The sequence below is a fragment of the Marasmius oreades genome, chromosome 6 (genome assembly GCF_018924745.1).
Source record: "Marasmius oreades isolate 03SP1 chromosome 6, whole genome shotgun sequence".
Taxonomy (NCBI): domain Eukaryota; kingdom Fungi; phylum Basidiomycota; class Agaricomycetes; order Agaricales; family Marasmiaceae; genus Marasmius; species Marasmius oreades.
The window spans coordinates 1,523,326-1,549,873 of NC_057328.1; the positions used below are offsets into that span (position 1 = coordinate 1,523,326).

Below are 26,548 nucleotides of genomic sequence, written 5' to 3' on the forward strand. Positions count from 1 at the left end.
TAGCTAGACTGTTAATATGTTACGTAGTGCAAGAAAACACGTTATACTATGGAATTACAGGCTACGTAGGTAAAGGAAGCTCCCCAAAAGTTTCGCCATACTCCGCCAGTCCAAGAGTCTCAGAAAGCACCGTTCCGGCCGCCAACTCCTCCAACTCAGCTTTTTCGCGTTCAATATCGAGGTGTGCAGTGAAATTAAGCTCCAGCATGACCTGGCCATTCCGTTTGTACGAAAATTTGAGAATTTGAAGTGCCTCCATGATGTTGGGATCAAGGAGGTTCCTGAGGTCCGACTTCGTCAACTTGGCGGACGAAAACACCCGCTCGCATGGAACGGATGTCCCTTGAATTGGGAGATAATCAAGAGCGGTAAGGTAAACTCTCGGAAAACGTGTAGCAGTCATCTGTAAATGAGAATATCAGTCCTTGAACTCGGTTCCTTGGTGTGAACGACTTACCCCCCACTGCTCGAAGATGTCCTCAGAGGTTATGGGCTCAGCAAGGTAGGCATCTACTTCGGCCTCCGCACTGAGAGGACGTCGTGAGCCGGAGTTTTGACCATCCCGTAAGATATCGGTGGCCCAATCGCCTGTTGCACTCCCCATAAATGGATCAGCACTACGCTCGTCGCCAGGAAGATCCTTTTGCTGCCAATGGCTTGTCAGTTGACGACGAATGGTGCAAAATAGGGCTTCCCATACTCTGACCACATCCACAAACGCCCGCTTGATCCTTTGGTAGTGTTGCGGGTATTTAGCCTGTATATATCCCATTTTAATATTGGGGACTACGACTGTATTGGAGAGTAAGTGCTGGCAGGTAAGTCATGCTTTGCGACTCACTCATAGACAAGAAGTACGCCGGAACTTTGATGAGACGATCATAATAATTGTCGAGTTTAGCGATAGCAGCATCGATGGCCTCTGCGACGTTCGGACACTTCACTCTAAGTTCATCTAACCGATCTGTCATTGCGTTGAATGATGATAGAGCCTTGCACAATGTCGGTACCCGCTCAGAAGATAAACGCTGTTGGAAAGCGTGAGGGATTTGAAGGAGTTCGGTCACATCCTCAATCGCTCTCCATTCGGCCTTATGGAGTTGTTGGTTGGCTTTGATCTCGTGGTAGGTGGGATCGTTGAGGAAGCGGTCGATGGCCTGAGTTAAGGAATCAGAAAGATAAAAAGCACATAATGTGGATTGTTACTTGCTGGACGAAGTTGCTTGAGCCTTACTAGCATTAAATGGGAAGAAGACCACCTATTTACTATGTCTTTTAGCAGCTTGAGGTCTTTCCCTATTGTTCTCTGTGCCCAAATCTGCATCCTTGCACGACGGGTCCCGCTAGAACGCAACTGAATCATGGTCAAAGATAGCAATGAGGTATAAATAGGGAACTTACTACTCGGATAAGTTCTCGACAACGAGTGAATAATCCAACATCTGGAACAGCGGGGTCACCGTCCCATGTGTACCTGTTTGCAAGATCTATATTCTCGATGACGTCCATTGCGGCGCTGACGGCAAGGTGGACAATGTGGGCGAAACATCTGTCCGAGGAAAAATGGAGTATTGACAAACAAGACCAGTTCCATACGTACCTGATATGATTCTCTTCAGGATTGAAGTCTACCCCTCTGTCGGCAAGTTGTTCGGAGATTGCATACATCATAGTATCATTATTACTAGCATTGTCGACCGTGATGTAGCCAACCTATGTAAGAGAATGTCATACATGTAACATGTCAAAAAAGAGCGACATACCTTTTCAGCTAGTTCAAGACGATCGATGATCTTCATAAACGCTAAGGCAAGATGGTGCCCTGTATGGCTCTCTGGAAGGCCAAAAAATCCGATCAACTCTGATCGCAATCGAAGCTGTTTCCTGCCGTGATTTCCCTCTTTCTCATCAATCCAGGTAGCGACGACTGCGACGAAGGGGAACAAGGTGATATCCGACCACCCATCCATTGAAAAGGAAACTTTGCCCTTGACGTCCTGGAAGTATGAATGAGAAAAACGTCTGAAAGGCGAGATATACGGAAGACTCGCACCCTTAGCTCCGTTTTTAGATTGTGCATGTGAACGATCCATGCCTCCATCACCATATCCCGCATGGTTGTGGCATGTGGAATGTCATGCGGGTTGAGGGTTTCACGCAGCAACAAAAGGATGTTCCTGAACCTGGGAGAATCAAGAAGACAAAACGGCTGAGAAATGAAGTTCAGTATTCAGATGATTTGAAATGTCGCTAAAGTACCTACCAAATCCTCAGCGATAACGAGCTCCATAAGAGCATCCACAAAAAGGCGGTGCGTGAAATGTTGGCGGTTGAGATTGTCGTCAACTTGCTGTCCTCTCTCGATACGATATGCACGCAGGATATCGGGTACTTTGCCTGTAGAGTGGATGTGGATCCCCATTTGATCGCATGCCTTGATCCACGCGTCGGTGTGTTTCACGATAAGGTGGTTTCGTCTTGTCGCCGTGTTTGTGCCGCGTCCATAGCGGGCCTCTTTTCCAGCAGCACTACCAGAATTCAGTCAGTTTCAGTCTAACGACAAGAATATTTGATACCTACAGGCAGAAACGACAGTAGTCCTCGGAGTTGGGGTCCTTTGGGTTTACCGGAACCATAAAATCGTGGACATCTCTGCACCTGGTCTTGTCATCCTTTGCGAGGCGGCTACCGGCTTTCCGTTTAGGCGTTGGAAGGTCTGCGAGAGTGCCATTCCTGACATGCGCGGGCTGACGCCTGATACGAACGTCGGGAGATCGGACAAAAGTATTTGTGGCGTGCCGTCTCGGAGGTTGGGGATGTCGTCCATCCCGAGTTAGACTGTCTTCCTCTACATCAATCGACTCATCTTCATCACCTGGATCAGCATAAGAACTGCCACCGAAGGTGACGGTACGCGCTGGTCGGGGGCTGGGAGTGTGAGGGTTACCCTCCTCCTCGTCGTCGAGCTCGTCCTCTTCCTCGTCGTCATTCACATCAACAAAAGAAGGATCGCCGTCATCGTCTGCCAAAAGATAACGTCAATGATGAATGAAAGCTGGAATAGTTGGAACTTGCCTTTTACGACTTTCCCAACTTCCTTTCCTTTTCCTTTTGACGTCCGGTTGGGATGAGCTTTGACTGGCTTTAGGAACTTAAGAAAACACAGAGTGATAACGTGCTCACTGGATCCAGTAGACCTGTCCCCGGTACGAGACCCCACCGCATGCAATTCACCTGCCATTTCATCGAAAGTGAACTCCCCAGAATCGGAATCTGAATCTGAATAAGAACAGAGGGTTGAAAGCATGAGTTAGCCTGAAATTCAAATACTCAAAAGTAAAACGCACCATCAGCAAACTGAGCCGCCTTCTTTTTGCGTCCTAGAGGTGCATCAACTCCCATCACCGTCACTGGGAGACGGTTGCGGTTTGGAGTGTGGGTTCTAGCAGAGCGACGGAGATTAGGTTCTGGGGTGGCCGGGACCTCGTCTGTGAGAGAAGATCTGAGCGTTGCTATAAACTATACGAGGGGCGATACACACTTTGGAGACCAAAAAATTCTAAAGTTTTGTCAGGGGTAGTCTGACGACCATCTGAAATAGCTGAATCTAGTACGACATTTGGTCAGACGAAGAGAAACCAAGCCAAAGCGCAAACTATACGTATAGAAACGACAGAGGGCGATACCCTCCGTGCAACGGGAGCATGGACAACGTGTTCTTGAACCTGTTCTATGAAAACAAAGATTTTGAATAAGTAACAGTAACGGAGCAAACATAAACGATTGAACTTACGATCCACCGAGATGTCCTCATAGGGACGCGGCTTAGAAGCAGCTACGACATCGTGAGTGAGGGTACGACTTTTTTCACGTGCTTTAGGACGTGGAACCAACGGTCCTATAGGTTCTATGAATTTGTGAGAAGAAGAAAGAACATAAATGAGCCAGAACAAACCAGTGGAAGAGTCGGGGGCAGCAGCAGCCCTACGCCCGCGTTTGGTAGGCACTTGTTGTACATCTGACACAAGGTCAGTAACGACGAAGAAATATGAATGACAGGCAGAATGGTACCTTCAGTTGCTCCAGAAGTCGTTGCATTGGGGTGACCTGCGTGAAGTGGGTAAGAAAATCGATGGGAACGAACAAGAGATAACACGTACCACTAGCTTTTTTCCCTTTCTTCTTGGGGGGCATGGTCGCTTGGTAGCGGAATTACGACTGGCAGAGGGCTTTTAACGATCCGAGTTGTGACCAGTGACCATCGCATCATGCCTTGACTGCATGGAGAATACTGAGGTCAGAGAAACCCAATGTACGGCAATTAGTTCTTGAGGATTCGCGTAAAGGCGGAGTACACTCACATATGAGAATAAAAACAGACAATTTGACTCGATTTCAGGGGGTTGTAGTAGATGTTATCTCCGAATATCAACAACTTATGTCCCTCATGCCCTTCGCTTGAATCCTCGCCATTGTCAATATGGCCTCCAGACCAAATCGTGCAGCTTGTGGCCTTCGCTTGAGTCCACGGCATTGTGAATGAGGCTGCTCTTGACCAAATCGTGCAGCTTGTGCCTTCGCTTGAGTCCACGGCATTGTGAATGAGGCTGCTCTTGACCAAATCGTACAGCTTGTGCCTTCGCTTGAGTCCACGGCATTGTGAATGAGGCTGCTCTTGACCAAATCGTACGGCTTGTGCCTTCGCTTGAGTCCACGGCATTGTGAATGAGGCTGCTCCTGACCAAATCGTGCATCTGCCAAAATTAAGCGAAATTATCAACACGTTATAATATGTGTTTAAGCTGGCTATGCATACCTTATTATACCGATAGACAATTTTTCCGGGGTTGTGAAGGCATACTTGTTATGGATGCCTATTTGAGGATCTGGTAGGTGGCCGTCCAGGTTCAATTCAGGGTAAGCTTCACTATCAACATAGTCTTACCGTTAATTTATATGGATAGGATGCAGGGTTGTACGCCTAAAGGTTACACTCTGTTCACAAGTACGTATCCAGTATCCTAGTCAGACCATGACGAACTGGCAGAAGCGGGGCGATTTGGAAAGGATAAGGGCAATACACCTGATTTCCTGTGTATTACGGACATCTAATGCGGCGTAATCAGTAAGATGAATGCGAGCTAGAGAATCCCGACGCATACCTTGGGCTCGGAATCGAGCGGGATGAATGATGAACGCACAAGCTGCTTTTCCTCTTGCTCGTCACCTCCCACCCACCCTTTTCGATCGTTATCTACCTCTGTAAACGACTCTCCTGGACACCAGCATGGCCTAGTTACCCCTCAATGCGAGTTAGGTAGCGGATATCAGGGCGGCGATGCGACGATCCCTGACAGCGATCAACGGGCATTATCAAGGCTTTCAGAGCGCTTCCTTGGATATATGGCGCAAGCCATCCTAGGAAGACCTCATTAAGCCTTGAATGCACGAGTTCACGGCGGAGGTAGGAGAGGAATTGGGGCAATGTGATTGGTACAAATCTGTACGCTCCAGTGGGTAATGGTGAATGTCGGAAAGTCGATGAACAGTTCGCTGACATTGGAAGGGTGTCAATATTCCTCCAAGTCGAGACCTAGAAAGCAGATGAAAGATGGTCAGTAACAGTACCAAGCGACGTGAGATATGCTAGGACTTTTCAAAGAAAAAGACGACTTCGACGTCTATTTTGGATCTCTCCTCACTCAGTTATGTTCATACTGTTTCATACTTTAATTATTTCGATTCTAGACTAGCTACTATACTGTAAAACAACGGAATGGCAGACTTACCGTTCACGATGATGGTGGTTCTAGGAAGATGGTGACATGAATTGTTTCCCACGCGAGTCATCGTAGTTGTTGTTCCGCATTGGGCAGTTTCGTCGCAGTCCCACGATGTGCTGACCGGGAATTTATTCTCCCGAATTCCCGGTCAGCACATCGTGGGACTGCGACGAAACTGCCCAATGCGGAACAACAACTACGATGACTCGCGTGGGAAACAATTCATGCCACCATCTTCCTAGAACCACCATCATCAACGAACGCGTTGGGTGGATTATGGTACGTAGGGGTCCGTTTCTCATAGTACGTAGAGTAGATAGTTAAAATACACGAACTATTTCATTATGAGTGCGAGAGAAATGAAGCGGGAGCAAAAAAAGCCCCATCTTACTTCGTTAACAACAAAAAACCCTAATGATAGTGCTGACGGTCGATTTTATAGGCTCAGCTCACGCAGTTCAGGTTCAGTCGTCCATAGAGGTTCTGAATTAACATGGTATGTGATTTTTACTCTAGGGAATGGTTGGCTGGCTGAGTTTTATAGGCTTCAGATGCTCACTCGTTTCTCGATCTCGAAGCTGAACACGATAGTAGCGACTCCCAGGAGTTCGAGGACGATTTAGACTTCGATGGTAAGTATTGTTACATTGCGTTTCAGTATCTTATTGCTAACTGACGTACTGTAGGTTTTCTCGATGATCAGGATCACGACGAAACCGAACCTCAGCCTGCACGCATACCCAACCCAGAGGAGCCAGAAGGACCGTCATTTATAGACTATCTAGAAGCTCGTTACATCAACAGAACTCTATCATTACCAAGTATCGAAGAGACCGACAATTTGAACCAAGGGCGGCTAAGTGTAGCTGGATGGCAGAAAGGAAGATTGAGTGGGAAGGAGTGGTTGAAAGACAACGCAAAAGAGAAAAGGACTGCCCCTCGTGAGGCTGCTGTCGGTGAATGGGTCCAGATCCGGTCTGGAAGCTACAAGGGCGACGTAGGATTGGTTTCAGAAACGCGAGGCCCAAGGTCCCTCGTTCTGCTTGTTCCACGGCTGGACACCAATTACGCGGCAGAAGGATCTTCTCGAAAGCGCAAGAGACTTGCTACACGGCCTCTACCTCAGCTTTTTGACCCTCATAGCTTCCCAGAATCCATATTGGTCGATGCCGAGGCTTCTAAGTACAAGCATCTTCGAAAAACCTTCGTTCATGGGCTCCTCGTTTCCTCTTACTCCAATTCCACCCTCGTACCCACGACAACTATTCCTCCTCGACTCGAAGCACATTTCAATCGAACAAAACATCCTCTTGTTAATGAGTATCCCATGCCTTATCCGGCAGACTGGGTTCTCGCTGCTGGCGACAAGATCCTTCCGTCCAAACCCTCCTTGAGTACGATCCCTGGGTCATTCAAGTACTTAAATGCACGTCTAGACCCGAAGCAGCCCCAGACTTGTACGGTTGCCTTTGAAGATGGCGATTACGCCCTTCCTGTTCGCCAGGTTCGCAAAGTTGTCGATCCTGGAGATTTTGTTCGAGTTATGGGCGGTATTCAGAAAGGGAAGGAAGGACTCGTCATCACATCCAGAAACGGTATACTGGAGGTGGCTCAAGACGACGCTGATCGAAGCCTTGTGAGTTTCATTTTATTTCATCTCAAGCTACAATACTGATTATCGTCTAGTTCAAAGTCTATCTCAACTCGACCGAGACAATTGTGTCCACGAACACCGCAACACCTTGGGTGGGGGCAACTGTGGCCGTGCAACGGGGTCCTTACACGTTTAGACAGTGCATCGTCAAGGATGTCGTACGGCAGGAACGGCGGGAGGGTAGACGCTTAATGCTGAGCGTTTACGTGCTTAAGCTACAATGTCATGCCCTTCTCGACCATGACAATGTTGTGGAAAGTAGTAGTGGAATGAGGCTCGTTGACTGGCGACCTCTAACTAAGGTTCAAGAGCGAATTTACGGTGTTGGACCCTCGATGTCAGTTGGGAAGGAACCTTGGATAGGCACGAAAGTACGGGTCATCCGCTCTCACTTCAAGGGTGTGACCGGTACAGTTCAGGAAGTCACTCTGGACCGGTCTCCTATGCCCAAGTCCGGTTTACTTTTGAAAGTAGAGCTGGATCTGTTCCAGGCGCATCGAAGTCAACCTGTCCATGTACTCGACTACAGCTACGTTGTGGAACTCAATTCGCAAAAGTTCCTCAATGTCTGGCGTCCGCTTGGTCGCGGCCACGAATTCTGGCTCCCTCGCGAAGGTCTACGGAACCCGGTCGATACCCTCAAGGCCATCGATGCGAGCTATGTCCCGTCAAACTCTTTGGTTCCTGGTACTCCCCTTCCATCACGCGATGAGATGATTGAGATGCTAGCGACCGGAGAAGATGCATGGAATCCACAGTCACCCACATGGAATCCACAGTCACCCACATGGAATCCAGCACCACGTTCACCCACGCCTCAACCTGCAGGAGAGGCTCCACCTTGGGATCTAGAGTGGGATGCATCTACTTTCTCTGCTACCAACAAGAATCCTTATGTGGCAGCTATTCTTGCCCGACTCAATGCTGCAGGAGAAGACACGTCTGAAAGTGCACCAGCAAACTTGGCAGAGGAAGCGGCAGCAGCTCCTACTTGTCCTACACCTCCACCTCCACCTCCACCACCCTCATACTGGTTCTCCCAAGCGGGCCTGGTGAATATCGAGTTTCAAATCGGTCTCAAGAGCACTGGAAAAGACGAGTGGGTCACCCTCGTTCAGCCTGTCTCTGTCGACGACAAGCCCGCTGTCCGCTTTTTGAGAGACGGCACTCTCGTCCGTCAAATCGATGACATCAGGATGCCCCATGACGCTATCAAGCCTAGCACTGAGAAAAGCTTAATGGTGGTGGTTGGTGGTGCCTCTGAAAACATCGGGAAGCTCGTGCGACGCTTGGGCAACTTTTATTTGGGAGAGAAGACCGAAGACAAGCACCGAATCATTGTTGGAGTCATCAAGAAGAACACCATGCGCGACGAACAACTGTCTGAAGAACACCTGGAATTGGATCCTAGGAGCGATTTAGTAAGGGTGAAGGAGACGGATAAAGAAAGGGCGAGGTTCAGCAAGGATATCAAGGCAGTTCGTGACGTTATTTTGGTTAGCAATGGACGTAGGGCTGAGATACGCCCCGTTTCTTGATTTCTTCCCGTTTCACATCTGTTTTGGACTGTAGATAGACACTTCTTGTAGCCATAGGTTCCATTCCTTGCTGGTGGCATCAAGTTCTCTGATCTGACGTTCGCCTCGAGTTCCGTGCAATGGCTTTCTCAAAAGGAACCGGCCTGATGATGTTTAGGTGTATTGCAAATGAACTCATCGTTCTGGCGATCAACGTTGCTGTTCTTCTACCTGCTGTATATTATCGATCGACATCGGCCATTTCTACAAGCCCCGTGGCTTTCCCCCTCTATCTCTCCCCTTTCTATTTATCCAAAAATGACCCTTTTGACATGCGTTTTGTGGATAGGACTTGGCCCATTCATCCCTGCAAACCTTTGGTACCCCAGCGAAAAGGCAGTTACCGTCCGAAAACACCTTGAAGCTAACCTCAAGGACAAGGATTCCAAGTTTCGTCTTATCTTGATTTAGACAGTTCGCTAACCATTGCCATTTCAGATCAAAGGCTATATAAGCGACAGTTGGAACCTCGGTAATTCCTGACGTTACAGGACATGCTCGAAAGCTCCGGGTTTCTCTGGAAGACTTGAACCGACTCCAATCTGAACGAGAAGATATTGTGGGACGAGCGAAAAAGCTCGCGGAAGTAGACGATATTCGGCAACATATCCTGAAAGCCGCTTCAGGTTCTAGGCGAAGTCCAACCAGCGATGTTTGAGGATGTCTTTGACAAGGAGCTAGCCAAGTACGACAAGTTCATTAAACTGATGAACGATCTACAGCCACGGCAAGGACAGCTACTCAACTCGATTAGAGTAAGTGGAATAGCTTTTGCTCTGACTGTGAACCGGGTCTTAAGTCATTGTAGGCAGAACACAAGCTGTTCATCCAATCACGGAAGGATGACACGACCGTCGAAGAGAGAGAAAGGGCTCACATAATGATGGAGGTACTTGGAAGCCTCTTAAACCGCCTTTTGTGGATGTATTTGGGCAGGAATATGGATGTCAGGATGTGGTAAGTCCTTTCCTGTTTCCTCCTCATTCGTTGCATTCATCGTTTCTGATTCATCCTTGTCTTGGATTGTAGAGCTGTAATCTTCATGTCCATGGGTACACCGACCGTCCGTCGAGATGCACGAGCAACGTTCAGCTCCCCATCGATCGTCGGAATCATCATGGCTGTCGGAAATGTCGGCCAATCTCTCCTCCCATACAACAGAATGCGACACCTTCCTCTCCCGAGATGGCGGTTTCACATCGCACGAAGTCCACAAAGATGCGCATCTCTGGGAGTTTGGCGATTCCGGCGGGATACTCATCGTGGTTAACGATGAAGAACCTAAGGATTTCGTCGCGTATTCCATCGATCAGGGAATGAGTTGGAAGGAATACAAATTTGTAGGTGAGGGGGAGAGGAAGGTCCGGGTGAGGTATCTCGTTACGGTGCCTGCGGATAATAGTAGGAAGTTTATCTTGTTTGGAGAGCGTGCTGGTGGGGAGGGATCTGTAGCGATTCCGATTGATTTCTCGTCATTGATGAGTAGATAGTGTGAGTTTTCCCCCGGAAGAATTTGACAACAGCTGATCTTTGTTGCGGCTTTCAGGTGTCTTGGACCCAGACGATCTCAATCACGATCCCTTTGAACTGTGGAGTCCTAGTGAAGGGAGGAATGAAAGATGTGTCTTTGGGCGATAGGTGAGCGTTCTTGTTGCATTCTTTTCGTTTGCTACGGTGGAGTATTGACATTTCCATATAGAAGCTCTACCATCACCGTCTGCCAGATGCAATGTGCTACGTCGGTGATGGACTGGAGAATGAAGAAAGAGTCAAGATTGTCGATAACTGCCCTTGCGTTGAGAGCGACTTTGAATGGTCCGGTTCTCACAGGTTTTCACGTCGGCGAGATGCGTTAGAGTCCTGTCGCTAAGAACTCGTATCATTTCTCCCGGTCATTTTACAATGGGTACAAGAAAATAGCTAGCTCAAGGTTCGCTTTTCGTCATACATCCCTATATTCTTCAATGAACCCTTTCATTTCGTTCACAACCTGATCGATAGACATAGCCGGAAGGTCGTATCGTTCTCGATGTCGCAAACCGCCTTCGAAGTCGTTAATGGATATCAAAACAGCAAAAAAAAAGCGAACGGACTCACAATCGCAAGGTACTGTCGACACTTGATATCCGGCGATCTTGAGCTTAGAATGCAGTATCGATTCTGGACGCTAGTTAGCAGAAAGCATGGACATGGGATCGAGAGCCAACCCGTTCGATGGTACCAACGGAGCTTCGTCTTGTAAACCTCTACCAGCTCACTTTCATCCAAATGGCAGTTTTGTCGATGCTCCGCAAGTCTTCGCTCCGGATTGTTTGTCCTGCCTAACTTCACGAATTCCTCTTTGCCTACAAGAAGATAAACCCATCCCTCCCCATCACTGTCCGAAATTCTTCGACGAATCTTCGCCTCGAACGCTGTTTGCAGCTTGGTGTCCATGAATGACGATACGAGAATGCTTGGTCTGGGTAGAATACGGTAGGTTGAACAACGCCAATCGTCCATTTTGGGACGGTAGAGTAAACTTCCACATACGCCTACAAATATCCGTGCTCGACAATTCCAAAGACGGTTTCCAGTCCTGTATTTAATTCTCCTGCTCTTTCGCATAGTCGTACATCGCATTCGCACTCCCGTATACCCACCCCGACGTACATCGATAGATGAAAGTGATCCGATTGTTTATTCGCAGGAGAACGACTACAGACTACCTACTCCATACTGTATCTAATAAAACAGACCTCCTGTGGTACCAATGAAGATTTCCGAGATGTAGTACGCCTACTGTACCAAAAAAAGCTATAAAAAAAATCTCAGACCCAGTGGGTCGGGCGTTTCAAAAAGCCGTTTTGCCGCGCCGAAACCGTTTTGTATTCGGTTTCTCGGCAAAACGGATTGCCGAACTATTTCGGCATCTCGGTTCGTGTTTCGGTTTCAAACCGGTTTCGAACCGAACTGATGGGAACACTACCCTACACTACCAAAACTGGCCCATGTCGTACAGATATGTGCTACTTTATATATATCCCATAAACTCAATATATCGTGAACATATATTGACCATGCCGTAACCATGCCGTAACACAATCCAGCAAAGGGAATTCTGGCATCCCTTGTTCCTCCCGCGATGGAAATGGGTCCAAATGAGATATTTTACCTACCAAAGGTCAATGTATGCAAAAGTAGGGCAGGAGGACCACTAGAAACATTTGTGCTAAGTAATTAGGGCATTGTCATGTGACTCTACATATCGTGAACATATCTGGAGACAGATGGTGATTATATAAAGTAGCACATATGTCGGCTATCTATTCAGCTATTGGCGGTGTAGATGGATAGCTGCAACCACCCTTACCAAATTGCGCTTACGCACCAGCTATCCAGACTAGGACGACCCAGTCAATGTACATAGCATACCATGCACGGAGTCACCACAGTTCGAGACGATCAACATTGTAACGAAGAGTTACTATCGCCTCTAGAATGAAGTACTGGTACTATACTGTGATCTAGACAGGCGTCATTCAGAAACAGCCCGAATTACTGCAACACCTTTCTCATAATGACCTTTCAAAGTAGCAAAGGATCGTCGTAGAGAACCAAACCCGGTCAGGGCTCTTTCTACCTGATTCACTTTCCCCTTTGCCTCCCCTTCCCTTGTGACTAGTTGAGCAAATGTCGGTTATGTTGGGAGACCTTCTTGATCAAGGGCCATGAAGATGAAGAGGGATACTGTGTTGGAGATGAGGCCTTGAGGTCTGGTGGAGATACTCACTTGCAACGAGTTGTGCAGGCGAGCGGCCAGCTAAAGTGCTGTGAGAGTCGGGATCAGTATGACGGGTCGTAGGTTCTTGAGCGCCATCATCACGATCTCTGCGAGATTTAGCGAACTGAATGTCGCGGAAGCCAAAGCCCGAGCCACCACGGTCATCAAACACATCCTTTCCGCCCCGACCATCAGCACTGCTACCACCGTTATCACCCCGATCATCGTCAGCACCGCTACCACCGCCAGGATCGCTGCCATTGTTCGGGTCTCGGCGAGGACTGCGAGGACTTCCACCCCACCTTCCACCATTCTGGGCAAGATGTCGCTCGGACGATTGGAATTGCTGGGTAGAAGTAGTTGAACAAGTCCACCAATAATCCGATTTCCTCCTCGCCAACTCCTGAGGACCGCACGCCGTCCTCCAGCGTAACTGGGGGGCATGAGTCGATCGTGTCGATCTCTGAGGTTGAGACCGGAACTGTAGGTGTAAGATACCCTTCCTGCCGCCACTTAGAGTAACGAGAGCGTTCAAAGCCGCTCTGCGAAAGGAGATATGTGAGAGCTGACCCGCAGCTTGGCAACTCACAAGGAGATGTGTAGTTGAGGGTGCTGCACGACTATGAACTCGCAGGAAGTCCCCGCTTCCTACAGCCAAATGGTTCAATATCGTTGCTTCAGCACATGCGAAGGAACACACAAACTCATCTCTTACAACTGTAGTCTCAGAACTTCGGGCCCACTGTGGAAATGTTGCAGAAGATGAGATTGTATCTGACGAAAGTGGCGAAGGTTTTTCAGAATTGATTTCTATTACGAGCTGGCCGAGTTGAAGACAATACTGGATTTCGACAGAGTGAAGGTTGGATACCATAAAGAGTTACTTATCGTGGACTTTCGCTGTCGGACGTCCCTACAGACTCCACACCCGACGTTTCTCCTCCACAGGCTAAGCTGACCTCTTCAATCATCACAAAGATGGCTCGATGAAACTCTTTCTGTATGGATCGGGATAGTCGATGTAGGGGATATGGAATTATGTTTCAGCCCAAGTAAATAATTCCGAAACAAAACTACAGTTTTGGACTCATTTCCAAGCTGCCACCTTATGCCAGATCAATTCGGAGTCAGGAATAACCTCTTTGTTAAAGCAATTGAGATAATGTACAAAATACAGTTAACGAATAAAAAATTGTATAAACAACGACCACAAAACTTCAACGTCATGCCTCCACCTCAGACCAATCACTTCCAAACTCCTCCTGTACCTCCACTTGTGTCTTGTTCTTCTTATCATCAGTCGGAGAGGCTCCAGAAAGTAAAAACCCTTCAGTGTCGGATTCGTCGTCCCTTCCCCGCTGTTCCCTCTCCACGTCCTCCTCTTCGGATGAAGTCGAAGTAGTCTCTTTGTCGAGATCACAAGGTCGGATGGTTGCAACAGAGGCTGCCACGGATACTGGCGTCGAAGCTACCCCTGAAGTTGGTGGGTAAAAAAGGATATAATCATTTGAAGGAGGATAAGATGATAATGATGGAACTTGAGTGTCGGATGCAGTCGACGAATAGACGTCCGATGTGCTTTCGAATCCGTTATCGTGATCAGACGAGGCTACCACACTGTGTGATATAATATCCTCCGATTCCCCGTTTACTGGCCCCGCTACTCCCTCAGGTTCAACAGAAGAAACCTCCGGTGAGTCCTTGAGCTCATCCGACTTCTCCACATGACGACCACCGTGGACCGCATCGTTTCCCTTCGACGGGACCTCGACTTCTTTCTGGCCTACATCCACAACAGCCCGCTCACTTTGAGAACCAGCCTTCTCCTCAGTTGACAGAGTCGAGGGCGTTTGTGATTCATCAGCGGCATTATGAATAGGGGAGGCCGTAGACCCTGCTTCAGTGGTCGTGGACTGTTCAAGACCCTCCCCGGGTGCAGCAGTAACGTCCTCCAAGGCTGGTTTATCCCTCTCCTGCCTCGCAACACGAGCCTTCCACCTTCCCTCGACCTCCCTCTCCAGCTCATCTAAAGCTCCCTCAACCCTGGTAACAACTTCTTTCCTCATAGTCCTAATTTCAACATTCCCGAAACTTTCCACTCCGTCCAACTGCGCCAACAGCCCAGACAAGCTCTGTTCATAGTAGCGGACGGGATGATTTCTCGAAGTGTATGCCAGTTTGAGGATGCTTGGGGTCGAGGTTTCCGTATCAGACGACACGGGGGATGGAGCAGCTGACGAAGTAGGGGTAAAATCAAGTTGGGCCGGAAAGACGAAGTCTTGTTGGAGAGCGGCAAACGCAGCTTGAATCGTGTGAACGGTTTCCATGGACTTGACAACGTCGTTTGAAGTGGGTTCTGAAGATGAAGTGGGTGAGGTCTCCACCTTTCCTTTGCCTTTGCTGTCACTTTCGGCAGGGGAATCGGTAGATGAAGCGAGAGTGGAGGAAATAGGGTTTGGCTTTGAGTTGCCAGAAACAGGCTCGGCTTTATAGGTGGCGGCGTCGGCTAGAGAAGCTAAGATAGCTTGAATGGTATCTCTGATCTCAGTACCCTCGTCGTTGTTGAGCCTCGCTTCAAGCTGGTCCCTCAGGTTGGATGGAGAGGCTGGGTGATTGGGGATCGTAGTGTTTGTAGGCTGAAGTGATGCTAAGTACTAGGATCAAAGCAGAAGAAAGTTGTGACTTACTTGTTGAGTCGAGGATTTCGTACTGTTTAATGATTCACCTGTGACGGATCTCTCAGGAGCAGATGCATTGAAGAGCATGTTAAAGAAATCCTGTGGAGTTGCGACGTGCTTTCCATCTTGAGAGGACGTGTGAGCCCCTTTCTGTTCGAGTAAAACTTTCCGGAACTCCTCAGCAGGTGTCAAGTTCGAGGATGCGGATGCAGTCGCCTTGGATGTGTTTTCTGAAGACGAGGTAGGCTTGACGGATTCCTTTGATTGATTGAGCATGAAACTCCACCACAATAGATCGCAGTTTTCGCACGTACCTGTTGTTTCACCACTTTCAGTACACCCGAACCCGTGCCAGTGGAGGGAGTGACCGATTTCCGCTCTTGTTGCATGCTCCTTCCAAACAAAAGGTTGAAAAACTCTTCGGGCGTGGTCATTGGGGCTTCTTTGCACCTCTTCTCTTCTGCAGCTTTTCTTTGGCTACCACACAAAAGATGCAAAACTTGCTGAGCGTCCTTCAAGTCGTTTCTGCTGTTGGCGGAACCACAGCTGGCACGTTTAGGCGGTTGACAGTGCTGCAACTCCTACACTGGTTAGTTAATGAACGAATAAAGTACGGCGATAATATCACATACCTTTGGGGCAGAATCGACTACATATCGAACAGTCGGACGTCTTGCAGTCTCGGTATCGGAGCGGTTATGTTCCGCTACCAGTCGTTGAGCGAGACGAAGCTCGAGTAGCTTCTGCTCTTCCTGTTCTCGCTGCTGTCGGAGCAGCTCAAGGCGATTCTCCTCTGCCTTTCTCAACAGTGTCAGCCTCTCCGCCTCTCGAAGTTCCTTGTTTCTCAACGCCTCGCTCTCCCGAGCCTGTTTCCTCTCCCTAGCAATCCTTAGCTCCTCTTTCTGTAGTTCGAGACGGAGGGCAGCAAGACGATCATGAGGGGAAGTACCGTAGTCGAAGTCCTCAAGATGAGGGTAGCGACGGTGGAGGGGAGAATGATTTTCAAAGGAGCTTCGTGGGACACAGTCGGTATAACTGAAACGTCTCTCGGACTGAATCTCATTTAAACGACGACGAAGGAGGAGTTCCTCCTCGTCGCGCTGAAACCTTTCAGCTTCGGAGGCAGTAAACTCGGCTTCAGCTTCTGCCAGGGATGCGAGAAGCCTGTCTCTTGGAGTAAGAGGACTCGAAAGTCCACGCGGGCCGTGAAGATTAGAAGTAGGTTGGTAGGGGTAGTAGTGTTGGTTACGAAGGCCTGAGAGCATGATAAGAGACGAGTTGATGATTCGAAAGCAAAGTAGTGATAGTGAAAAAAATCGGTAGATACATCCTAGTTTTTATAGGGGATCGAGTACAAGGCTGAGTCAGAGAACGAATTGTACGCGCGTACGCTGACTGGGACGCGCGTCGTCGAAGTTGGGAGCAAGTTCCAGTAGATTCCACCTCTTAATTAGCAATTTGGCAGCTTTGACTCATCTTACATAAGTAATACGACACTGTCTTGACAAATCCTGCCACTTGTAGGTGCTTGGCGGTGCAGAACTTTCTGGAACCTTCCTAAGCACGGAAATACTCAGGTTCAGGAAAGGCTTCACTTCCTGAGCCTCTTTACCATACAAAAATAAATGACACGATAAAGACATTCTCTGGGTATACTATCCATTATATATAACATTCAATCAACCCGCTGCCCCACCAGTCCTTATCCAAACATTCGTCGGCCAGCCACTCGGAACCAGATCTCTCGACAGAGGGGTTCCATGTACGAATTCCACTTCCCACTTACTCCGATTATATCCTGGATAATCCTCCGAGTCTAAGCAAGAGCGTAATAACTCATAAGACTCGTCAGATCGAACACGGTATTCATGTTCTGTCTCCGAGTCGTCGTCTGTGGGTGGAGGTGCCGGTGGTGGTGGATGTGTATATATCTGTAGGTGATTCGATGTCGTGGGAGGATTGGTATGTGGAAGTGGTGGTGGTGAGAGGGAAGAACCATCCGAATCGACACTCGATCTTCTTCCCCCAGGCCCACGAGGATCAAGAACCAACACTTTCAGTTTCTCAAGACATGAACCGGCTCTCCTTCGAGCCCGAACAAGCTTGGCGATGAATATAGAAGCTAGATCGGCATCGTGCTCGATAGTCAGATATCTCAGTTTGGGACAAATAGGAGTAATGGGAGCGGAGGACGAGGAAGATTTCATGGACGGCGACTTCGTGGTTGGAGTCGAACCACGTATATGATTACTGGGAGGCACTAAATGGTTCTGACATTGGTCCTGGCTCTGGCTCTGGTCTTGGTTCTCATCTCCATCCCCAACCCCACTGCCTTCTGTGCCTTTCGGCATCAATGCTCCAAGGACACCTCTCGTCGTTCCCACTGACTGGAACGCCAAGATTCTCAACTCTTCCAACTTATCCATCTTGTCTAAAATCTCTTTCCATGCGCTTGTCGAGAACCGATTTGTCTGTAAGGAGCTATCCCTTACTACGAACGTCTTGACGTCTTGTAACGGGAATCTCGGAAGGGTCTCGAGGAGTCGCGAGGGTTGAAATGGACCATAAGTATGTAGCGCCGGTCCGGATTCACTTCCGCCACCAACGACTGCGAGAAAAGGTGTGTAAAGAAGTTCACCCACTTGAGAGGCGAAAAAGTGCGTTAAAAACCACCTCTTAATGTTTTGGAAATTTCCAAGGTCGGACGTGTCTATAGGTATCACGGAGGAGAGATCTGCAAAGGGATCTGAGAGAACAGACCCCCAGATGTACAAATCCGTGGTCGAGGGTATGATAAGAGTCGAAAGGAATCTACCGAGAGGTGAAGGGGTCGGCCATTCACCCAGGTTCATTTCTCGCAACTTGGGTAAATGAACCTTTGCTCGATTCGGACTGGGAGGAACGTCGTCCGAATCGTCCAATGTGGGACCTGCTCGTACTAGAGCAAGTTCTTCCAGGGTTTGTGACGAGGCTTCAAGGAAATCGAGAAAAGTAGAGGTAGTTGGACGTGTTGATTCGTCTTGGTATGAGAGACAAATGTGGGTGAGATTGTGAAAATGATTGCTGGGCCACGAGGTGAAATATTCGAGATCGAGTTGCGTCAACCGAGGCGTCTGACTGTGGAACAACTGTGGTAGGACACCACCGGCCACAGCTGGATCTTTACCATATGTACCGATGGACAGACTTTGCAATGAGGGCGCGGGTGACGTGAGAAGAGGACACGAGTAGAGTGTAGAACCTGCTGTGGTAGTGGTTGCATCCACTCCAAAACCATCGGCTGCCATATGGAATTCACGGATGCGGGGAAGATGGGGGTGTAAAAGGTCGAGAACGTTGTTTTGGAAATCTGGTTTTTTGATGCCCAGGTAGACCGTGAGAGGTGTAGACTGCGATCTCCGAAGATACACGTCACTGACATTGGTGTTATCCACTACCCTCCACATACCGGGGCACCGAGCTATAATTCCTCTCCAATGTCGACAGACATGTAACAGACATTGCCAATCTCGTCCATGGTCCGAATAATCCGTGTCGTCTGGGAGAAAGCTGGTCAAGTTGAGCTGAACGTTGTGGAAGATCATCGAGAGTATTTCTGTGGGCAATTGATTGACAGCTTGCAGAGAATTCCTTCGACCCCGAATTGCTGAGGCTACTATTTGAAGTTTCCGTTCAAGCGAGTCTAGCTACCTTTGGTGTGAATAAGCTGAGTCTCTAAGAAAATAAAACGGTAGATGACATTACCTCAGATTCGGAGAACTTCAGCAATCTAACCGAGAAAAAACTTGACTATGAAAAAAACAAGCATACCCTGACAGAACTTTACTTACGTGTCTTTATATCGCTTGGTTTTATAGGTCAAAGCATCTACCAACTGCTTGAGGCTCAAGTCGACACCAGGAGGCGACATTGTGAACGTTGGGGAGAAAACGGGAACTCAAAACTCCCGACAGCTGAGCGCTGAGCTTTGCGTCATGGCACCATCAATCAATTTATTGTTTTTCAGCAAACAAGTAGGAATAGCTATGTCCTCAAATTGAAACTGATGATCAAGTAAACCCGAAACGGTACGAAGATCCATCCACCCAAGCCTTCAATCAAGAGCGTTCAATTCGATAATGCAAACCACATAAACCACACGAGCATGAAATCCTTGCAAATTGATATTTTAGCAAGCCTGACGATTTCAGTGAAAGCCGGGTTTGAATGGCTGATAATGTACGAAAATGGCAGGGTGATGGCAGAAGTGGAAGGAGAGTTTGAAGTGATTACGATACGATGCGGAACCAAAGATCCTAAATCACGTCAATGAAAAAACAGACAGCAAGCTCTGCAAGATTCAGGATCTAGCAAACTGTCTAGCAAGACCCAGAATAAAGACCGCGTTTCTGTGGGGGTAAATCTAGCAAGGTTCCTAACCCGGCCAGGCGTTACGAAGCTTTTGAAACGCGACGTTATCGAGGCACCGTATCCTCCATCCTTCAATCACGCTCCAGAGTATCCCAGGTTCCTAAACCACCTGTCGGATGCGAGTGCCTGTATTTTCAAACTCGAGATTCAAATTTCGAGGGATGCGCCCGGTGTATCGGTTTCAAACACCCCAGTCGCCCAAGTATATTAGTCCGCTGAAGATGAAGTTATGTTCCAGATAGTAAATGTAAATCATCTAAACGGTTCCCGAAGACGTGATGGAAACCTTGGTTTTGGGTTGTCCACCGGCAGATCCTTGTTCTTCAATTGTTTTGAGAACATCCATGCCCTCTATGACTTCGCCGAAAACGACATGCTTGCCATCAAGCTGCAAAACGAACGTCAAGATTGGTATTGGCGCACGACAGCTATAAGAAAAGCTCACCCATGGGGTAACGTCGGTGGTAATGAAAAACTACGCAGAGAAATGAATTAACGTTCCGCTTCTTTGTCAAGAATATGAAAAACGTCACCTGAGAACCATTGGTATTGGGGCCAGCGTTCGCCATAGACAAAAGGCCCGGTCGGGAGTGTTTAGTGGTAAAGTTTTCATCTATAGGACGTTACGCTAGTCAGAAATTGTGAGGATCAAGTCGTAAATTTCGACATGCCGGGGAACTTGGGTCCGTAGATTGACCTTCCACCCGTGCCATTATTATTTGTGAAGTCTCCACCCTGAACCATGAACTAGAAAGAAAAAAAAAGCAAGCAATACACGTGTCAGCGTCGCGGATGAGAGCGAGAATTGTGAGACGCACGCCAGGGATTATGCGGTGGAAAATACTTTTAGCGTAACCAAAGCCGTGTTGACCTGTTGCAAGCTCTCGGAAGTTCCTCGATGTCTTTGGTACGGCGTTATCGTAAAGCTTGAACACAATACGTCCAGCTGGGTTTGAGTTGATCGCCACGTCGAACTGTTCAAGTCAATAAGTTGCTTTCTTTTGGATACAACGAAGACTTACAAAAACATTGGCTCTGGACGTCGGGGTTGCATTATTCAGTAAAATGGGAACAAGTATACAGCTCGTATACAGACTTTGTAGAGGCCGTGCTTGCAGTAGCCATGAATCGTTTTAAGAAGGACATTTTGTTGATTTTGTAGAACTAGACTTGCGGACAGGATAGGAAGAACGAAAAATTTATCACGTGGCCACGACTTCTCAGGCGCTTCTTATCTCGACATTGGCGCCAACCCCAGAGATATACATGTGTATTTCAGAAATGTTATTATTTTCTTGCGACCAAAGATCCCCAAAAATACAGCAGAGGCACTACGTCTGTTCTCTCAAACTCGGGTGTACAATTCCCTCATGTAAAGCTTTACCTGCTGGTACCTACAAATTTGTATTAATCATAAGTTAAAGATTCCGTTCAAAGTAGAGGAGTCAATACTTGCCATAGGGAAAACGTGTTCGGCCTTTTCGACCAAGCACTCCATCAACACAGGTTTTGAATCGTCCCATTCCAAGAACTCCTTCATCTTTGCGGGGAGTTCTTCCGAGTTATTACAGCGTAGTGCGTGAATACCCATAGCTTCAGCAAGCTTTATGAAATCAGGGTTCACCATAGCAGTGTGGGAGTACCGGTGGGAGTAGAAAAGATCTATAGAGGGCAAATGAATCATCCAATGACAGTGGGGAAAAGACGAGTAATTACCCTGCCACTGCAACACCATCCCTTGGAAATCGTTGTTCAAGATGAGGATTTTGACTCCGATTCCGAACTGTGACGCTGTCTGCATCTCCATTGCGGTCATACTGAGACTCGCATCCCCGTCGATATCAATCACCGTTTTGTGAGGGAGAGCTACTTTAGCACCGATAGCGGCAGGAAGACCGAATCCCATAGTCTGAACAAAAGATGATTCGATACCAGAAAGAGGCTAGTTTATAATCGCAATCGACTTACCCCTAGTCCACCACTGGTGACCATGTGTCTGGGTTCCGTCCACCTATAGAACTGTGCAGCCCACATTTGATGTTGGCCAACACCGGTAGTGACAACGATATCACTCTTCCTGTGTTTCACTTGAGCGTCCAGCTCTTCAATGACCTCCTGTGGCTTCATTCTCTCTCCCTTGGAGGCATCCCCTTTGGTGTATGTAAAAGGGTACTTGGTTTTCCATTCCCGTATTTTATCAAACCAAGGGCCTCGCGGTGCGGACGAGATGTGGGGAAGGAGATGTGCAAGGTTGGTGGTGACGTCTCCCAAGACAGGAATGGACGCTTCAACAACCTTGTTCACGTTCTTCGGCATAATCTCAAAATGAATTATACCTCCTCTGCCTTCCTTTGCAGCCTGTCTTGCAGCAGGCGCAAAAGTTTCGACTTTCCCCGTCACACGATCGTCGAATCTAGCTCCCAGCGCAATGATGACATCTGCTTGTTGCATGGCAAAATTGGCATACGCTGAGCCGTGCATTCCGAGCATGTGCAAAGAGCGATCCTTCCTTTCGTCAAAGGCACCAAGGCCTTGCAACGTTGTCGTTACGGGGATGTTACCCTTTTCCGAAAGTTCAGCTAGAAGGCGTGGGCCGTTGGGAGACTGCAATATGCCGTTACCCGCGTAGATGATAGGTGAATGGGCCCGATTTATGAGTTCGGCGGCCTGGCGGATCGAGGCGAGATCGGAAGGGGGTTCAAGAGATTGCAGAGGGTTCATGGGTAACCCAAGGTTGATTCCGGGAGTGGTAGCTTTGTAAGGGAGAGGGGTGCGAAGGACCCCAGCTGTGACATCCTTGGGCAAGTCTACGAGAACAGGACCAGGACGCCCTGAGGTGGCGATTTTGAATGCTTCGTTTATACGACGAGGGAGCTCCGAAATATCCTTGACCATGACATTCCACTTTGTGCAGCTTCGAGAGATACCGATCACGTCTGCTTCCTGGAATGCATCTGACCCAATGGCTGATGTGGCTACCTGGCCGGAGAAGACGACAAGAGGAATACCATCACTCAATGCATCCTGCATTGGAGTGATGACATTGGTTGCGCCTGGGCCGGAGGTAACCAATACCACACCTGGTTTGCCAGATACGCGAGCATAACCTTCTGCCATATGACCTGCACCCTGTTCGTGTCTAGGTAGAATGAAATCGAAGTGGGGAGACTTGTAGATGGCATCGAAGACAGGAAGAATGGCGCCTCCGGGATAACCAAAGATGTGTTTGACGTTGTGTCGAAGCATCATTTCATGAAAAATTTCACCTCCAGAAAGACCAACGAAGGAATGATCGAGGGGAGCGTTGGGCGCTAGACCTGGGCCATTCAAGGGAATATCCACGCCAGGACCTGGATATGTGGCGTTGGGATTGTTGTTTTTGGTTGGGAGTTGTTGGAATCCTGGGGCTGGAGTAGGACGGCTGTGGCTCGATCAGTATGGCTTGCAATGAAAGCAAAATAAAGTGAACTGACGAAGTTGGTAGTGGTTGAGCACCTTTTGTAGACGTACGACTGATATTTCTAGCATGTTCCCGCACTCTGGACCTTGCCTCGAGAAACGAGGGCCCAGCAGCGACTGTTGAGTGACATCGAGTGAACTGCTGGGGAGCTATACGAATTTTTGAAGCCATCGCAGGGTGGCGTTGGTAGCAGAGTACTGGGAAGTACTAGACGAAGGGCTGAAAATCGAATGAGTCAATGCACGGAGTCAATTTTCAATTTGGTGGACATTTGGTGGACATTCGAACTCCGAAACTTTACCGGGTTCAGACCGATTTCGGATTTAGTCGGCACGTTTAATCCAGCTGCCAGTTGCTTCGACGTTGTTGCTGCAAGTTGAGCGATTTCATTTCACCGCCTTGCCACTGCAGCCAGCGTCGATCCAAGTTGCATTTTCCGGGACGCTGCTGCACGGTGTTCCCACGTGTTCTTTATTTGTTTTCTGATTTCCGCGTTCGGTGTGAAAGCCGATGGCCACTGACAAAAAAGGTACATATCCTTCTCTCTTATTACCAGTCCACACCCTTCTTTTCAGCACCCGTTTGTCGTTCGCCAAGGTCCCCTTGGCCAATCATTCATTCTCGTGTTGCGGCAACGGGGAGTCCCTTTCGCGACGTCGCACCGCCAACCAACTTCCCCCTTAAAAAGCCATCGACCACGACCACGACCTCCACACGACAAACCCACCATGTTCATTCTTCATTCACTCTCTCTATGCCTCCTCCTTCTCCTCGATACTGCTTTGTACGTGTCTGCTACCGGTTATTCTATCGCCAACGACATAGGAGACCGCAATTTCTTTTCACGAGCAGTCCATAGTGCGCACACAGTCGCTGCGCGGCATTCCAAGGGCCTCGCCGATGATTTACGAGTGGCGTTGAGTGCAGTGTTGGTTCCACCACAGAAGAGACCCATTGCTTCGGTGCTATCGAGGCGAGATCAGGCGCTCCTGGGAAAGAATGTCGTCTATTGTAAATCGGGTGGGAGCAGTAGCGAGGCCGGAAGTGGTCAACAAGATGGTCATGGACACGGAACGAGTACAGGTACTGGTTCCGGTCGAAATGGAGGACACGTTACCGATTCTACGACGCGCAGTACCCGAACTGGTGGTGGTGGTGGTGGTGGTGGTGCCGGTGGACGTCCGACAACCACCAGTACTAGTACGACTGCTGCTGATCCTACACGGACCCCAGTCTCGTCCCCCTTTCGATTACTTTTGTCTTCTGTGCGTCGAAGAAAAAAAAACTTGAATTTCACAATCTCATTTTACTTTTCATCTAGGCTGGAAACGACTTCTTCAATGGTTGGAATTTCTTTACAGGAGGCGATCCTACCTCAGGCATCGTGGACTACGTTGACGAAGGAACTGGAGTGAGTCGCAAATGTCTCCTCAATCTAGTCCTGCCCCCCGTTTCTAACTTCCTTTTTCTCCCCAGCGCTCCAACGGACTAATTGAAGTCAACTCGGCAGGAAATGCAGTCATGCGTGTAGAAACCACCCCAGAAGTGTCTGGCAATAGAAAGAGCATTCGAATCACTACTCAGTTAGGGCTTGACAAGGGCCTTTGGATATTGGATGCCGTTCATATGCCGTCTGGATGCGGGACTTGGCCGTGCGTTGCTCCTACCACATCGAATACAGTCCCCAACTGACTTCTTGACTTATTCGCAGTGCCTTCTGGACAAACGGTCCAAGCTGGCCTTTTGATGGCGAATTTGACATTCTAGAAGGCGTACACGACTACACCAATAACCAAGCCACCCTCCACACAGGCCCTGGTTGCACTTTATCGCCCACTACCGGTTTCGACGGAACAATCGTCACCACGACCAATTGTGAAGTGAACGGTCCCTCCAACCAAGGTTGTGGTATACGCCAGTGTTGAGCAAGTCACTGGCGGACAGTAGCCGGCGTCATGTGTAGCCGCCAAGCTACTGGCGGACACATTGTGTAGCTGCTGTCACTCGGCTATCAGGCCTGCTTATCTGAGCTTGCCTCTCGTATTGACCTGCATATATGTAATTACAGTCTATTGGAATAGAATACGCTTTCGTGTCCTGCTCCCAACAGTATTTACAGAACCGTCTCGGTTTGTAGCTTGCAATATGCTCAGTATAATTGCTCCGTTTGTGACTGGCTCCGTTGTCGAGAATTCGAGTCCTGCCGCTGTTATGATCTGGATAGTTGAGGAAATACTGTTGAATCCAGTCATTCCGGTCTGAGGTCATAGTATACCATATATGTATATGTAGGAGTTGAGAGGATACAATATTGTACATAGAAGGGCTCGGGGAACGACTCGGACTAGCGGTGCGACGACAATGGGGGCATGACTGGTACGAACTAATTGGGCAGGCGGGGCAGGCGGACCGCGACCGGACCACTGCCTTTCCTGTGTCCGCTACAGCGGTCACAAGGGTGTCCGCTACTGATGCGTCGGCTAGGCTACTGGCTGGACACAAAAATGTAGCTGGGACAATGTGTCCGAGCAACACTGGTATACGCTCGTCTTCTAGTACCTCTTACGGTGCTGGTTTCAATAGCGTTGGTGGTGGGGTGTATGCAGGTCTGATCGATAGTGACGGTGCAACTGTATGGTTCTGGCCGCGAGACTCGATACCAGGAGATATTTCGGCTGGAACCCCGTTGCCTTCCTCTTGGGGAACTCCAATGGCCAGGTGGAGCTCGAGCACTTGTAATCCCGATCAGATCTTCAGAAATCAAGCTGCTATCTTTACTAACACTTTATGGTACGTTTAAACCCCCCTCCCCCCCTCCCCACTTCTTGGTTCGTAACTCACTCATATACCAGTGGTCAATGGGCGGGAGGTGTATGGAATACCGCCGGCATTCCCGGTCAAGACCAGAGCTGTGCTCAGAGAACCGGCTTCTCGACTTGCGAAGAGTTTGTGAGGAAGAACGGAGCCTCGTTCACTCAAGCGTGTGAGTAGTGTGTACCTTTGTCATCCCAACAAAAACGCTGATTGAACACATCTCAGACTGGGAAATTAAGAGCGTCAAGATTTATGAACGGAAGTGAATGTGATCTATTTAGACGGTTATTATTGGCACCGATTTGTATTTTTTTTGATCGAGCCTCACACGTAGAGCAGATTGTATTTTTGGTTTATGCAGTAAGATAGACGTGCTCACACGAATGAACTCTCAGATGGCTATTTAATA

General features: G+C 48.5%; 7 protein-coding genes across 7 annotated transcripts; 2 read left to right on the top strand and 5 right to left on the bottom strand.

The window, feature by feature from the left end:
• Positions 1-12,693: 12,693 nt before the first annotated feature.
• Positions 12,694-13,651, bottom strand: E1B28_009881 (uncharacterized protein; the record flags this gene model as incomplete). Its single annotated transcript, XM_043154809.1, has 2 exons — positions 12,694-12,743; positions 12,787-13,651. 2 exons carry the CDS (start codon positions 13,649-13,651, stop codon positions 12,694-12,696), a joined length of 915 nt encoding a protein of 304 aa, XP_043007267.1.
• A 349-nt stretch (positions 13,652-14,000) lies between these two features.
• E1B28_009882 (uncharacterized protein) lies at positions 14,001-16,720 on the bottom strand (the record flags this gene model as incomplete). Its single annotated transcript, XM_043154810.1, has 4 exons — positions 14,001-15,413; positions 15,465-15,713; positions 15,770-16,036; positions 16,088-16,720. 4 exons carry the CDS (start codon positions 16,718-16,720, stop codon positions 14,001-14,003), a joined length of 2,562 nt encoding a protein of 853 aa, XP_043007268.1.
• A 297-nt stretch (positions 16,721-17,017) lies between these two features.
• Positions 17,018-19,399, bottom strand: E1B28_009883 (uncharacterized protein). The gene is made up of 3 exons (XM_043154811.1): positions 19,286-19,399; positions 19,200-19,224; positions 17,018-19,141 (listed from the first exon to the last, which is right to left on the bottom strand). Exons 1-3 carry the CDS (start codon positions 19,363-19,365, stop codon positions 17,135-17,137), a joined length of 2,112 nt encoding a protein of 703 aa, XP_043007269.1. The 5' UTR covers positions 19,366-19,399; the 3' UTR covers positions 17,018-17,134.
• Positions 19,400-19,556: 157 nt separating this feature from the next.
• PPI1_1 (cyclophilin peptidyl-prolyl cis-trans isomerase Cyp2) lies at positions 19,557-21,070 on the bottom strand. Its single transcript, XM_043154812.1, has 7 exons — positions 20,962-21,070; positions 20,888-20,900; positions 20,684-20,839; positions 20,537-20,612; positions 20,399-20,478; positions 20,311-20,340; positions 19,557-20,253 (listed from the first exon to the last, which is right to left on the bottom strand). Exons 1-7 carry the CDS (start codon positions 21,009-21,011, stop codon positions 20,122-20,124), a joined length of 537 nt encoding a protein of 178 aa, XP_043007270.1. The 5' UTR covers positions 21,012-21,070; the 3' UTR covers positions 19,557-20,121.
• ILV2 (Acetolactate synthase, mitochondrial) lies at positions 20,988-23,646 on the bottom strand. The gene is made up of 5 exons (XM_043154813.1): positions 23,339-23,646; positions 21,834-23,286; positions 21,582-21,774; positions 21,322-21,527; positions 20,988-21,259 (listed from the first exon to the last, which is right to left on the bottom strand). Exons 1-5 carry the CDS (start codon positions 23,494-23,496, stop codon positions 21,197-21,199), a joined length of 2,073 nt encoding a protein of 690 aa, XP_043007271.1. The 5' UTR covers positions 23,497-23,646; the 3' UTR covers positions 20,988-21,196.
• Positions 23,647-23,864: 218 nt separating this feature from the next.
• E1B28_009886 (uncharacterized protein) lies at positions 23,865-25,547 on the top strand. Its single transcript, XM_043154814.1, has 4 exons — positions 23,865-24,590; positions 24,647-24,736; positions 24,802-24,977; positions 25,037-25,547. The coding sequence occupies exons 1-4, from the start codon at positions 24,054-24,056 to the stop codon at positions 25,248-25,250; spliced, it is 1,017 nt and encodes a 338-aa protein (XP_043007272.1). The 5' UTR covers positions 23,865-24,053; the 3' UTR covers positions 25,251-25,547.
• A 41-nt stretch (positions 25,548-25,588) lies between these two features.
• On the top strand, positions 25,589-26,521 carry E1B28_009887 (uncharacterized protein). The gene is made up of 3 exons (XM_043154815.1): positions 25,589-26,115; positions 26,178-26,308; positions 26,365-26,521. Exons 1-3 carry the CDS (start codon positions 25,844-25,846, stop codon positions 26,403-26,405), a joined length of 444 nt encoding a protein of 147 aa, XP_043007273.1. The 5' UTR covers positions 25,589-25,843; the 3' UTR covers positions 26,406-26,521.
• Positions 26,522-26,548: the final 27 nt, after the last annotated feature.

Excerpts from the sequence above, each read along its gene's own strand:
- ILV2 (XM_043154813.1), bottom strand. The coding sequence starts at position 23,496 with ATGGCTTCAAAAATTCGTATAGCTCCCCAGCAGTTCACTCGATGTCAC. Across the intron at positions 23,287-23,338 it reads GCTCAACCACTACCAACTTC|CCGTCCTACTCCAGCCCCAG; the intron begins GTCAGTTCACTT and ends ATCGAGCCACAG. Across the intron at positions 21,775-21,833 it reads TCACCAGTGGTGGACTAGGG|ACTATGGGATTCGGTCTTCC; the intron begins GTAAGTCGATTG and ends TCTTTTGTTCAG.
- PPI1_1 (XM_043154812.1), bottom strand. The coding sequence starts at position 21,011 with ATGTCCTTCTTAAAACGATTCATGGCTACTGCAAGCACGGCCTCTACA. Across the intron at positions 20,613-20,683 it reads TCCACCGCATAATCCCTGGC|TTCATGGTTCAGGGTGGAGA; the intron begins GTGCGTCTCACA and ends TTTTCTTTCTAG. Across the intron at positions 20,254-20,310 it reads CCACCGACGTTACCCCATGG|CTTGATGGCAAGCATGTCGT; the intron begins GTGAGCTTTTCT and ends TTCGTTTTGCAG.
- E1B28_009886 (XM_043154814.1), top strand. The coding sequence starts at position 24,054 with ATGTTCATTCTTCATTCACTCTCTCTATGCCTCCTCCTTCTCCTCGAT. Across the intron at positions 24,591-24,646 it reads TTCGATTACTTTTGTCTTCT|GCTGGAAACGACTTCTTCAA; the intron begins GTGCGTCGAAGA and ends CTTTTCATCTAG. Across the intron at positions 24,737-24,801 it reads ACGTTGACGAAGGAACTGGA|CGCTCCAACGGACTAATTGA; the intron begins GTGAGTCGCAAA and ends TTTTCTCCCCAG.
- E1B28_009883 (XM_043154811.1), bottom strand. The coding sequence starts at position 19,365 with ATGTCGCCTCCTGGTGTCGACTTGAGCCTCAAGCAGTTGGTAGATGCT. Across the intron at positions 19,225-19,285 it reads ACCAAGCGATATAAAGACAC|ATTGCTGAAGTTCTCCGAAT; the intron begins GTAAGTAAAGTT and ends TTTCTCGGTTAG. Across the intron at positions 19,142-19,199 it reads TGAAGTTCTCCGAATCTGAG|CTAGACTCGCTTGAACGGAA; the intron begins GTAATGTCATCT and ends CACCAAAGGTAG.
- E1B28_009887 (XM_043154815.1), top strand. The coding sequence starts at position 25,844 with ATGTGTCCGAGCAACACTGGTATACGCTCGTCTTCTAGTACCTCTTAC. Across the intron at positions 26,116-26,177 it reads ATCTTTACTAACACTTTATG|TGGTCAATGGGCGGGAGGTG; the intron begins GTACGTTTAAAC and ends CTCATATACCAG. Across the intron at positions 26,309-26,364 it reads AGCCTCGTTCACTCAAGCGT|ACTGGGAAATTAAGAGCGTC; the intron begins GTGAGTAGTGTG and ends AACACATCTCAG.